The 14,173-nt window shown below is 40.6% G+C and overlaps 1 protein-coding gene across 15 annotated transcripts in view; it reads right to left on the reverse strand.

Moving 5' to 3' along the window:
* DST (dystonin) overlaps positions 1 to 14,173 on the reverse strand; it is a 566,706-nt gene that overhangs the window by 27,326 nt on the left and 525,207 nt on the right. For all 15 annotated transcript variants that reach the window (XM_044290838.1, XM_044290839.1, XM_044290836.1 and 12 more), the window contains 13 exons: positions 13,937 to 14,038; positions 12,506 to 12,607; positions 11,901 to 12,074; positions 9,249 to 9,404; positions 8,944 to 9,141; positions 8,371 to 8,499; positions 5,764 to 5,934; positions 5,250 to 5,405; positions 4,250 to 4,456; positions 4,043 to 4,162; positions 2,666 to 2,835; positions 578 to 737; positions 249 to 443 (listed from right to left, as the gene is read on the reverse strand). In XM_044290838.1, coding sequence (XP_044146773.1) covers positions 249 to 443; positions 578 to 737; positions 2,666 to 2,835; positions 4,043 to 4,162; positions 4,250 to 4,456; positions 5,250 to 5,405; positions 5,764 to 5,934; positions 8,371 to 8,499; positions 8,944 to 9,141; positions 9,249 to 9,404; positions 11,901 to 12,074; positions 12,506 to 12,607; positions 13,937 to 14,038 — 2,040 coding nt within the window. The remainder of the gene's footprint in view (positions 1 to 248; positions 444 to 577; positions 738 to 2,665; positions 2,836 to 4,042; positions 4,163 to 4,249; positions 4,457 to 5,249; positions 5,406 to 5,763; positions 5,935 to 8,370; positions 8,500 to 8,943; positions 9,142 to 9,248; positions 9,405 to 11,900; positions 12,075 to 12,505; positions 12,608 to 13,936; positions 14,039 to 14,173) is intronic.

A 14,173-nucleotide genomic window follows, 5' to 3' on the forward strand; every position in this document is an offset into this window, starting at 1 on the left:
TAATGTATCCCCACCATGGCATTGCTGGTCAGTATCAAATTTATACACAAATCACATTTTGTATTACGTTTAAAAAGACACATTTGAAAAATCCCAAAAGCATTCATGCCACAGTTTGTACTAACATAAAAATCCATCTGTCAATTTTAACTGGTATCTTATCATCACTTAGTAAGAAATGACCTCTTAAATGTAGTGCAGGAAAGTATTGCTGTCGTGACTAAGGCCTAATACCTCTCTGAACCTACCTGGCGCAGTGCTTCTTCTAGTCGGGTCTGTTTGGACACAGACAAAGTGCACACAGTTTCCCAGCGGGTGCTTAATTCCTGCATCTGGGCTTTTACCCAAGAAGGGTCATCACGACTTCCTTCAATTAACTCTCTAGCCGAACGCTTCAGTGCCTGTATACTGTTGCTTCGCTTGCCCAACTCTTTCTGAAAAACCTAGGGGGAAAAGAACAGACTCAACCACTTGATTGTTATACAAGTGCCCCAAACAGCATGCTGAACTTTTTCAAAATGATTTACACTGAATATATATTAACTAGAAAATAAAAAACAGGTATATTCAGAATTACTTTGTGGTTGTCAATGAGGTTCATCACAATGTCAATATCCCCATGCACAGGTTGGTCTTCAGCAAGCTGTGGCTCCACTCTGTACAGCCAGTCAATAAGGGCCTGCAAAGCATCTGTGAACTGGCCGGAAAACAGTAGTGCCTCTTCTAGCTTGTTTTGCCTACACAAAAAAATATGAAAATATGCTAAAAATTCTGAATATAAAGTGAGCAACTATAGTAGTACTACAGTATATGTATCAGCAGTAGCTACATTGATCACCTATCCCTAGCGCCAGACACTCCCATAATTAGCTGACTGAAGGGACGGCGGTACCCTGGCAAGTGCTGCATCAACATTTTTGTTCTCTAAGCACATTTTGTAGTAGCTATGCGTGGTATTATAGCTCAGTCCCATTTAGTCTAGTTTCACACTCGTGCTAAAATCTTCCAGCAGGCTGCTCCAGCAGAGGAACAGTTCATCATATCTGACATAGCAGGCTCCTACGTTTCCCCACCAGAGCCATTAACTATAATGTTTCTGGCATTAGTGATGGGATTTGGCCTGGACAAAAAATGCTGCTTGTGGTATTAGTCTAGCCAAATTTCAGCACTAATGTTGGAAACAGGCTGATCCCCGCGGATCCCATTATAGTCAATGGGACTTGGCGGTGCCCTGGCAGTTTGCGATGAACTCCGGTAGGCTGTTTCTTCTTCCTGAACAACCTGCCAGAAGATTATAATGCTAGTAGAAGAAAAAAAAAAAAAAACAATCCTTTATTTTGAGCAACCATTGTGCTCTATTTGCATTCGTTTTTGTCATTTCCGTCAGAGAGACACTATCTTAGCATGCAGGACTTTTTCTCCTGTCTAAAGTAACTGATCTTTGATGGAATTGACAAAAATGTATGCGATCTGATCATAAATTATGCTCAAAACAAGGTGGTTCAGTTATTTTAGTGCAAATGGATGCTAACTAAGCATAAATGATGCTCAAAATAGCAGATCCGTTTTTTCTTTTGTTTTGCTATTCTTCTGACAGATCAGAAGAATAATAGAAAACAAACTGGGGATGTGAATTTGGCCTTACTTGAATGTAAAGCACATAAAGAGAATTTGGCACTTGCCATATAAGTGTGATGTTGTGCTTGCCGGTGGTGGTTTTTGGAATTGGACTCCACCCAACTGATGTCAAAGGCCGATCCAAAGAATAGGCCATCAGCATAAAATTCACAGAAAAACCCTTTATTTATTAAATGCAAATTACAATATGGCTGACTGTTGTTGTGGAAAGTTATTCATAGACATGCTCTGATTATTAAAGCTTACATCTAAGTATAATCTGTATACCTTGAAGGAAGAGAGTTATGGCTGCTGGACATAGCAGCACTAGTAAAACAAGACAGGACAGGAAAAAACCCATCCTAAGATCCAGCCACCCTCTCTTCTAAAATAGGATGTCGAGCAAGGAATACCCATGACACCATTGTCACGGATGGTGAGAGAAGGGAAGCAAACCAAACACAACAAAATTAAACAAAACAGAAGGCTATGCCCCACAGCTAGAGAAAAGGGAAAGGTCACCTCCTGACAATCCCTGAGCCTTTCCCAGACTGCTACCAACATGAACAAATCTTGATGGTAGAAGTGTTAATGCACTTGAACCTAAGCCCTGCTGCAACTAACACAAACCTTCAGCTAGGGAGCAGGCCAAAAGACAACCGGTTCGAAGAAACCAGCGTCAACCTAAGGCCTAGCCAGTACAAACAGCAGAAGGTAAGGAAGGAGGACTTAACTGAGGACGAACTGGGAGCAGGAGATTCACCAAACACCAGCAGAGAACTCCAGGAGAAACTATAAACCGCAAGGGCTCTAGTGAGAGGCAGGTATAAATAGCATCACTAACTAACTAATGAGCAGAACCTAACAATCTGTCAGATAGAATCACGTGCAGCAAGTCTTACAGATCTTCTCAGATCACTCACAGGGCAGCGCATGACAACCACATTATATCCAAATATAGCTTGAGTTATTAAAAGCTGGAAAGTAAGAATTCAGGGTGCATCATCATTTTTAGGAGGAGATATAAATGTGAAATGTCTGCAGTCACCTTTCCACAGATTTTCCACAGACAGTGTCCCATTTGTCTCTTATCTCACTGAGCATGTCGTCAAGTTTGTGGATATCATCACTCAGTGCAGCTTTTTCTTTCAGTGAGCGGCCGCTTCTTGTGGTGGTATCATAGACTGAATGCTTGACTCCCAGGGTTTTCTGGAATTCCTGTGGATAACAATAAAAAAGCTATTCCCCCAATTCTACCAAAGGTACAAGAGTAACAACAAAGACATTCCACAAACAGCTTTGCGGCATGAAGTGTGAGATAGAGCCTTCTGGCAGCAAAAGGACGGAACAATGGAGATGTAAATCAAGATGGAGAATACGGTACAAAACTACAATGCATCATCTTAACAGTTGCCGATTCATACACCTGTGTACTGCTCCATGTCCACTACCTTTTTGTAACTATGAAATAAACTGCAATTCAAGATTGATGGTGAGTGCCGCAGAACTTTTTTCTATTTTTGGATACTATGATATGGACTATACTACTAGCAGAGCACCACCGTGAAGCTATTGAGTCAGTGCGATGAAGTGATTTATGTTATCATACAGACACGTGTGGCAGTGCCGGCTGCGATATTTCTTATCTCTCACATCATCTTAACAATGTTGCAATGGAAACTTCTCCTCATAAGGTCTATCTTCCAAACCCGTGTGTAAGTCTTGAACAGAGAAATGTAGTACAGATCACATTATTAGCTTGTACTCGGGTGTGCCAGAGAAATCTTAGACTTATTTTAGTGGTGTGAAATAATATACATGTTACTTAATACATTGGCGGGTCATCAGAGGTAGCTGAGAATTGTCAATATGTAGACTGCCATTTCTTCAAATAAAGCCCCCAAAAATGTGCACTTTCTGGAGTCATCCAACAGCCAACATGGTGACTGCAGGCTAAGAGGAAAACATCTGATCTGCAATTTATATCTAACACTTATGGTTTAGTCATTCCAACATTCTTACAAGCTGCCTAAACTGCTGTTATAGTAACCACTGTAAATGTATGATTTAATCGGATTTATTATTCATTATGGAGGGAATTAGCGTACCAATGTGAAATGTCATGATGTCAAGCTGCTTTCACAAATATACTAGACAACGCAGTAACAATAAGGGAACATGTGAACACCAATGTATAACCAAATCCTGCAGCACACAACGAGACGTCTTCTGCTACTCACCGCAGTTACAAGTACAATTACTACATCTGCTTTTCTGACAGGTTCTCTTTAATATACAGAAATATACATTTTATTCAGATTGTATTGAAATGCAGATTCAATTCTGTCACATCTGCAGCCACTATGAAACGTCATTTGCTCGCAGAAATATAACAAAAACTGAAGTTTTGAAAGGAATCGCTGACCTTATGCTGTACCAGCTGAGTCTTAATTTTATCTGGGTCATTTGCAATCTCTAATTCTGAGTCTAAAGATGATTCGGATTCTTCAAGCCATTCCATAAGTTTAGTAAAGGCTTCATGGAACTGTGGAAATAGATATAAAGAAGTTACTGAGCACTGGGCAAGATACTAAAGACTCCACATATTCTCCAAAGTATTTCTAATTTTTACTTGTTTTGACCGCTTGCGAGCATCATCGAGGGCCCGTCCTCTTTCCAGTGAACGCTGTACCACATTTTCCCACCGGCTTTGTACACTGATCAGTAAATTTTTAATCAATACCACATCTTGTTTTTGGCTGAAATATTTTAATTGGTTGCCCGTTTTATCCAGCTCCATTATCTGATCTTTGTGCGAGTTCACTTCTGTAACAAACACCTAGAACATAACAGAACATAACGGTATGATCATTTCTATATAGTTACAGGGATATTTGGATGAAAAGTCAGGGGAAGTAACATACAGTACATCGATAATCAATAATATTCACTCTAAACCATAACTGTAAAGGGGTTACCTGAGTGTTTAATACTGATGATCTATCCACAGGATAGATCATCAGTATCTAATCGGTGGGGGTCTGACTCCCGGCACCCCCCTGCTGATCAGCTGTTTCAAGCTGTTTGCCCTCATCGGTCACAAAGCCTAGGCGCAGCTCAGTCCCACGCAAGTGAAGTGGTCTGAGCTGCAATACCAAGCACAGCGACTATACAATGGACAGCACTGTGTTCGGTAAGCTGCGAGGAGGCAGCAGTGCTCACCAGCGCCAAAGCCACTTCAAACAGCTTATCGGCAGAGGTGCCGAGAGTCGGGCCCCACCGATCACATACTGATGAGCTATCCTGAGGTATTAAGCACTCGGACAACCCCTTTAATGTGAAATGTACAGGGGCAGATTGGCCGTAGACCTTACAGGGAAATTTACCAGGGGGCCGCCTGAACCCTCCTCATGGCCGGCCAGTGAAAGTTTTTGGGGTTATATTTTGTGCTGGTGGCAGCAGTATTTTGTGATGGACTGTGGTACTTGGCTCTGTTGGGGTGGTATAATATCCCACAATATGGTATTGCTTGCCTTCCATCAATTTGGACTTGACTACAAAACGGGGCCACTTTTGGCATTTTTTCCAGTCCACCCCTGGAAATTTATAGAATAAAACAATATTAAACATACCTTATGTTCATCAATTTGAAATAATACTGTGTCCAAAACAAGACTTGGTGGGGAAGCCATAGTGAGAGTCTGCTCCGCTTGAGTTAGCCAGTTAATAAAGTCTTGAAGAGAATTGTGAAAACCTGTGGCCAAACTGAGAGCTTCTTCTAATTTTACCTAAAGAGATACACAAAATGAGAAACAGCTAGAGCTCTCGCTTATCATTTCTCCAGAGGGAAACAACACAATGTGTAATGCTATGTAATAACACAGACTGAAAGCACTGCTCTCACTAAACTATCCAAATAAAACCTTGTAATAGCTAATAAAATTAGATTAACACATTTCTTCATTTCTGGAAACCTCTCAGGAAGAAAAGTGTTAGAGCCATGCTCTTCATAACATGCAGAGATGAAGACAGAACATTCTCAGAGAAGGTGCTCTCTCTTTATAATGTGTTAGAGACACCTAGGTGTGACTACAGCATATAACATATATGATAACTTTTACCCCCTGACCCCACATCCACACTTACTTTCCTCTCACTGAGTTTTGTCTCAACTGATTCCCATTTCTCCTTTAGGTTATTAATATCTTGGTCCATATTTGCCTCTGGCTCATCAAGGCATCTTTGCATCATCTGTTGGCTTTTAAGCATTATGCTTTTGTATACATGTTCTTTGGCTTCAAATGCATCACACAGTTCCTAAAAACATATAACATGCATTCATTATTAAACCACCATATATTAAAAGCTACAACCACAGTACATTTAACCCTTTTTCCTCTGTATACATTTTTAGCCTTAGATTCCAGGCAATGTTCTTCATTTTTTTCATCCTCACATTCCAAAAGCTGTAACTTTTTATTTTTCCATCGATGTAAATGTATGAGGGCTTGTTTTTTGGGGAACAAATTGTAGTTTTTAATGGCACCATTTTGGGGTACACATAACTTAGTGATTAACTTTTATTGACTCCTTCTGGGGTGCATGGGAAAAAACAGCAATACTGCCATAGAATTTTTACGTTATAAATTTTGCGGCGTTTATTTTTTGGCATAAATAACATGATACCTGGGGTCAGAACAATTACAGCGATACCAAATCCAGATCGTCTTTAATTGCAGACTGCTGAGAATTCATTCATAAACTTCTAGTAGGAATAATACAGGAATGGCCCAACATAGAGTCATAGGAATAGATGTCGTTACATAGGGAATGTAAATAGTTATTAAAAACAGACATGTCAGGAGAGGTGACAGTTCCTCTTTAACCCCATAAAGGGGTTTTACGAGATTTTTTTTACTGGTGACCTATCCCTAGGATAGGTCAACAGTATGTGATCAGTGGGGGTCCGTTCAGTTTTTGAGAAGGCAGCAGCGCTCCTGTGAGTGACCTTCTCTATGGTTTTCCTAGGCCAGTGACGACACGCTAGTTGATCACGTGGCCTAGGCGCAGCTCAGTCCCATTCAGGGAGCGCCACTGCCTTCTCTAAACAGCTGATCAGTGGGGGCCCTGGTTTCGGGCCCCCACCAATCAGTAAGAGAAATCTTGTAAAACCCTTTTAATCACCACCGATACTCCTTTTTATAACAGTCATTAATAGGCTTTATTCTAGGCCATCTCCCTTTTACGTCCTGCTCTAATAACCTGGATGGGCAGAAGTGCCGATCCGAGATGCTGCGGTCAATAGCAACCATGGCATGTAAGTGGTTTACAGGGAAGGAACGCCCTCTGTCTCCTATTGGCACCCCACAAATGAGATTGTGAGGTGCCAATGTGTTTGCATGGCAGCTGGGGTCCTAATGAAGGCCCAGACCTGTCAGCAGTATATTCCTAGCAGGCTGTGCCTCTCTGGTGCAGCCTGCTGGTGACTATCAGTATAGCATTGACAATATAATACATTTATACTGCATTAGCAGTATCAAGACTGCCTATTACAGTCCCCTTTAACCTTGACTATGGTTAAAAAAAAAAAAAAATCCAAGTTAAATAAAAAAAACTTTTTCTATTAAAAAAAGCTTTTTAATGGAAGAAATTGCAAAAATGAAATCCCCACCATATATTTTCCGTAACGACCCAAAGTATGGTGAACACTGTAAAAAAAAGAACCTAAAAAACTATGCCAGAATTGCTTTGTTTTTCTTAGTCGACACAAAAAAATAAAACTATCAAAATGTTTTATGTGCTGCAAAACACAGTACAATTTGTACCTCAAAAACCAAGCCCTAACACAGCTCTGTAGAAAGAAAAATAAAAAAGTTATGGACCTTGGGAAAAAAATTCAAAAAAAACATATTCTTCATATTTGTGTAAAAGTAATAAAACTAAAAAACAAACAAACTGGGTTTTACCATTTGATGGAGTGAGCCTGCACAGTTTGTTACTGATTAGATATTGTAAGACAGCGCAGGACCCCCTTCCCCCCTTCCCGAAACTCATAACACCCATAGGGAGCTTAATTGCAAACTTCTGGCAATTACTTCAGAAACTTCTAGCCAGAATAATAAAGGTATGGCACAACATGCGCACATAAGACTAGATGCTCCAAAATTCTTATTACAAGGGGGATGCAAGTTAATAAAACAGACATGTCAGGGAGGTGACAGGTCCTTGTTCAAGAGATTGCCTTTTACATTTATGCCAGAAGACCTCTTATAGCAGAGGTACAGCGTCCATCCATTGTATCAAAGTCCAACCAGAGAGGTGAACTACTGTACATGCAACTCCCATTTTTAGAAGAGCGGGAACTGGAAGACCCTGCTCAATTAGCTCCACATGCCCTACAGAACCATACGACTAGGAGCTATCTAAATGCAGATCAACCCTAGCTCAAAAAAAAAACAGGAGGTTAATTAAAGCAGTAACACAATAAGCACCCCTGAAGAACAAACAATAAGGCTATGTTCTCTTTCACAACATAACTGGTCCTTATAGAGAATGTGCTTCATAATTCATACGTTAAACACAATAAATCACTGCTTGACACGTATAGCATCAGTTATGGTCCAGTTCTCCATGTATCATTCTGTCATTATGTTATATATGACTTTATTTAAATAAGTAAGACACATAAACATATCAGGCAGGTCTTTAAATAACCAGCCGCCTACAAAACTCTGTTCCCTTGCAGATTCTTACCAGATGAGTGTCGAGCTGCTCTTTTGCTGTCTCTGGTAATCCTCCAAGAGGCTTGGAAGCCAGTAAATGACGTTCAGTCTCTGACAGCCATTGATGCATCTCTTCAATTTCATTGTGGAAACCTTGAGCCTAAATTTCACGGCACAGATAAGTGTTAAACAAATGTCAGCAATATAATGTTGAGCAGTGCTTGACTGCTTGCTGAACTGCTCCTTTATGTGGATGTGAGCAATCACATAATATATGGTTCATTTGGTGTTTGGGGACATTGTTTGGCTAACACAACCAAAGAGACATTTCCTGATCTATAAATATAATGAACTTCAGAGAAAAAGACGTCTAAAGTTTATATTTCAATGTGAGGTCATTCATTACACGATATGTATTTATTAATGTACATGGCAAGAACGGAAAACACTCTCAAATAGTCAAAGACCGAGCCACTGCTAAAGCAATGTGTGCACGCCACACGAAAATAACAGAAAATACTGCGGTACCAGGTTATATATAAGGTGAAATCTACTGAATATCTGAATATTACTTCCCAAAGGAATGAGGAAAGAAATCCCTCACCTGGAATAATGCACTGTCCAGCTGTTTCCTCCTCTGCTCAGTTTTGTCCAGGACATTTTGCCAGCGCTCGCTCAGAGCTTCTAACCTGCTTTGCAGACTGCTGGCCTCCTCTCCAGCACTGGACTCAATCAGGTCATTCCCTGCCTTCTGTACTGTTTCTACACTGGATTTGTGTGCTAGTACATCATTTTGGAGTACCTTTATGGATTAAGACAAAAGTGGATCTGTCAGCATATAACATACCGTACTGAATGACTGTGGATATCACAATATGAGATCACATCATTTGCTATAACGGTACTCACATGGTGCTTTGCAAGGTCAATTTCAATGGTCTTCGGATCTCCACCAATGGCTTTCTGTTCATTAAGCAATCCCTCTGTATGAGCCATCCATGTCAATAACTCGTCCAGGGCATGTTGGAAAGGTCCTAATGCTAACAGGGCACCTTCCAGTTTATGCTGTCGGAAATATACAGTACACATTTACACAGTCATCCACATGTCAAAAAGTATGGCATGGAATTTCTTTACTACTAAAATAGCATACAAAAATCAACCAAATGCATTGAAATGCCGGATCCGTCTTAGCCGGAAAAACGGATCCGGCATTTATTTTTTCAAATTTTTTTTTGCGGTCTGAGCATTCGCAGACCGCAAAAACGGATTCGTTTTGCCGGAACACTCAGGGCCGGATCCGGCATTAATGCATTTCAATGGAAAAAAAAATTGCAAGTGTTCCGGAATTTTGGACGGAGATAAAACCGCAGCATGCACCGTCCTGAAAAGGCAAAAAGACTGAAGACATCCTGAATGGATGCTCTCCATTCAGAATGCATTAGGATAAAACTGATCAGTTCTTTTCCGGTATTGAGCCCCTGTGACAGAACTCAATACCAGAAAAGAATAACACTAGTGTGAAAGTTCCCTAAACCAGACACAATGCCTTGTAGGGCTAGCTCACATGAATGTAATGATATGTTTCACTTAGAGATCCGTTCCTTCACTCTGGAAAAAAGTACCTGCAGGCTGGTACAAAACCAGGAGTGAATTCAAAAAGGAGGAGAAGATCTCCATTTATGATCCACAACAGATTTTGGCTTCAAAAACTGCAGCAGAAAACCTGAACATGGAAACCCAGACTTAATCCATATGCAAATGATTAGTTAAATGCAAGCTGACTATGCAGAAATCTGGCCCTGTCAATCAAGGCGAGAGCGGGGCTGGAAGAGGAAGGAACAACGGTGCTCAAGGTGGCTTGGGCCTGTCCTTGGGGCATGTAACTGCTTATTTGCATACAGCTTAAAATAACTTACTTTTACTCCAGAATAAAACATATCACTAAATGAAAGGTATCATCACATTAATGTCAGCTAGCCCTACAAGGCACTGTGCCTAGTTTCACAGAGACTTTTCCTGGTGACATATTCCCTTTAAAGACTACAGACACCTTTAGGGACAATTTTTTACTATTGCATTCTGCTTATCTTGGGCTAGAAATCATCTTCCGAATGGGTCTTTATTAAAATTTTTCAACAGCTTGTTTCCTATAGCCTTCACTGAAATCTATCAGAGAGCTGCTCTGACGGCTCAGTCTGTAGCTCTATCTGTTCACTCCTGACAACTTATTTATGGTAAATTCTTAGCCGCACTCTGTGTATTTGGCCATCTCCGGCAGTCCCACAGAGAATTAATGGACTGGCATGATGCATGCTTGACCAGCCACTCTATTCATTTTGAGGTGCACCAGTTCTCATAATTAGTGAGGTCCCAGTGGTCATACCTACACAGTTCTAATAGTTATTCCCTGTCTTTTGGATAGGAGATAACTTTACATAACAAGACTACCCCTTTAATAATGTGGCAAAACCAACCTCGCCACTGGGTGGTGGAGAGGCCTGGTTACCAGCCTCTTGACCCAGGATTATGGGCCCTCTCATCATCCATGCTTCCTTTGTTCACAAAGGACTTTTACTAACGTTTGAACCCCTGGTCTAATTCGTGCCATTTTGTTAAATGTCTATGTGTACTGTAAAGGGTGGGACATTGTATATTTGAGTGGTCATGTCTGTCCTATTGTCTCCACGTGTGTATTGGCGATTTCCTTTTGTCCTGAGAGATAATTGAATTATGCCTTGGTGGTCTCCAGGACAGAAGACATTGTGTATTCTCCTGCCTGTGATACAATTGCATCAACCCATTGTGTGAGGTAATTGTATCACAGGCAGAGAGGAGGATTTTGTGTGGGAGTGTCTGAGTGTATTGTACGTGTTTATTGGTTGTTTTTACAAAACCCTGTGGGTGGTAACCTTGTTGGAAAATGTGTATAAGTCAATGCTTGTGTATTCAATAAAGAGTTCCTGCTGTACCCTTCATCATGTTGAGGCTGGTGTTTGGGTAACTGATGGACACTGGGGATTGCTATACGCTGAAGATTTGCTATACTCTGAAGATTTGCTATACTCCCCTGGCTATACTATTAGCTCTTGTAAGAGCTGTTCCTGCTCTCTGGATTTAGGAGAGGTTCACCCACTGGAGCCTGGAGCCTTGTCGTAGGTCCAGGGTGGGTAGGAGACGATGAGACCTCAACCAAGCTACTGCGGTTCGTGGGGTCTGCATCGCTTACGGTGTCAAGTGGAGTGCTTGGAGTCCTCGGGACGCACTAGGAGCATCATTCGACGGAGGTACCCGGCCGGGGTGCCAGGAGATCCGTTACAAATTCAAACTTGATTCAAATCTCAGCAGTTGCTTCTTATTTTATAAAGAAGACTTTTCAGTAACACTTCTTACCCATATCTTGTCTGGAATGAACACAAACCTGTACACTGAATATAAAATGGCTAGTATATGTCCACACCACATTGCACATCATAGTACCTGCCTATAATGTATGAGAATTTAAACCAACATACATCTGCACATCACATTATCAGTCAGAAAACACACAATCTCTTTTACCTGTCTGTTGATAATCTTATCCTCTAGAGCTTGCCATAAGTGCTTAAGTTCTTTGAAGGAGTCTTCAACAGCTAGCTTATCATTCTCATCTGTCGCCTTCTTCTGCAACAACTCTTTCTGGTGATTCAGTCTTTCCAGCTCTATTTGCTGCTGATACGCCTCGGTCTTAAATTGCTGCAGCAAAAATATTTAACTCATAAAACAGGACACAAATATCAACATGTTTCTAATCAACATTCTTATTAAGGGCTCATTCAGACGGCCGTTTGCTGTCTGCAAAAATGCGGATCCATTTTTTTGCGGATTAGATGCTGCCCCATTCACTTCTATGGAGCCCTTTTCTTACATTGCACGGCTCAGCAAAAAAATGAAACATGTCCTATACTTGTCAGTGAAAATCAGGACATGGCCCTATTGAAGTCTATGGATTAGCAAAAAAACTGATTGCAATCCGTTTTTTTTGCGGACATGCTGAACTGTCTGCAAAAAAACTGATCTGCATTTTTGCAGACAGCATACGGCAGTCTGAATGAGCCCTAAAAGAAACACACAAATACCATGTGAATATAATGACAGGACAAGACTCAAGAAATGGTTTTCTGTACCTTAAGCTCAGCCATCTGTTGCTTGACAGTCTCTAGGTCCGTTCCTATTGGTGGCATTGCTTCTATCCTTCCCATGGCAATATCAACCCAGTCAAAGAGTGTCTAAGAAAAGCAAAAGAAAATTCTAAATTTCATTGATAAAACACATAAATTATAGTCTGTTACACATAACCCTTTATATTTCAGAACACAATAATTACGCATGACAGAATTCAATGGAATGCAGGGATCAGCAACCTCCGGCACTCCAGCAGTTCTGAAACTGAAACTACAACTCCTAGAATCCCCCTTTCTCTTCTATGGGACTTATAAGAACAGCCGAGTAAGTGTGCATACTGGAATTGTAGTTTCGAAGGTTGCTGATCCCTGGAGTACATTAACAAATGCATTGCTCTACATTTCACCCTGATTTTACAAATCATCCTGAGCTGCATTTGCAATTCTGCAAGCTTGTTGAGCTGAAGTCCCAATGTTGCTCCTGTTTGTTCAATGTCTAAAGAGATTAAAATAATACAGTAATCTGACGCAAATAATGTAAACCTCACAGAATATACAACAGATTGCACTGCATTATATTGGTGCTTTATGTCAGCTGCATTAACGGCTGACTGATTGTTCTACCAGCTCCCAACCGCCCCACCTGGATGCACAATTCCGCCGAGGATGCTTGTGTTTTCAAAAGGTGGTGGTGGGGTGTTAAACCGCTCCCAGTAACCTCTAACATCAGTCAGCACACCTCCAAACACATATGACATCTGCTCCTGCATAAATGAAGGGGTTCAGCTGACTATACTCCGATGTGTACTGGCAACTTAAGAGATGTGCTTGTTGGCATATCATAACTAAGTAAGAATCTGCCTGCCTGGGTATAACACAGATTGTAACTCAGGGACAGAGAAAACTTTGAATGTACATTGTATACATAAATTGTAATAAGAAACCTTTATTGTCTGTTCCCATATGTAACATTTAGATGAAACACTTGGATACTATTCTGCATATTCATTACTAATATTAATGTTTTCGTTAGGCCTCAGACATGGCAGTGTCCGTATTTTGGTCCGCAAAAAACAGATCTGTAAAATTAGGATACCTTCCAGGTGAATTCCATATTTTTTTCTCTCATCAAAAGAAAAAGCTTTTCTCATTCACAATACGGACAAGAATAGGACATGCTATATTATTTGTGGAATGGCCACACAAATCCTCAAAAAATACAGATATGTGCATGGCCCCATAGAAATGAATGGGTCAGTGTGCTATCAGCAAAAAAAGCAGATGACATACAGATGAGAAACATGGTCATATGCATGAAGCTCTAGGATGTATTATTACATTTCTCTTCTGATCTCTCTCTCTTTACACTGAATTAAAAAAAACGAGCTTTAAACGGAACAATACTCATAATACTAATGGATACTATGAATGTACCTGCAGCCCATCCTGATATTGTACAGCTGCCTGCATAGCGTCATCCAGTTTGTCCACGCGTTCTTTCCAAGTTTTATTCAACATTTCCCATGAAGAGTTTAGCTGGAAATAAATATAACAAAGCAAAATATATGTCAAAGATAAAAACATATATGTAATGTCATACTTAGAATAAGTTACTTTGGCATACTGAAGTCATAATGCTAGGGACACAACCTGTTGGCTCAAGGACTTCTT

The sequence above is a fragment of the Bufo gargarizans genome, chromosome 4, assembly GCF_014858855.1.
Source record: "Bufo gargarizans isolate SCDJY-AF-19 chromosome 4, ASM1485885v1, whole genome shotgun sequence".
Taxonomy (NCBI): domain Eukaryota; kingdom Metazoa; phylum Chordata; class Amphibia; order Anura; family Bufonidae; genus Bufo; species Bufo gargarizans.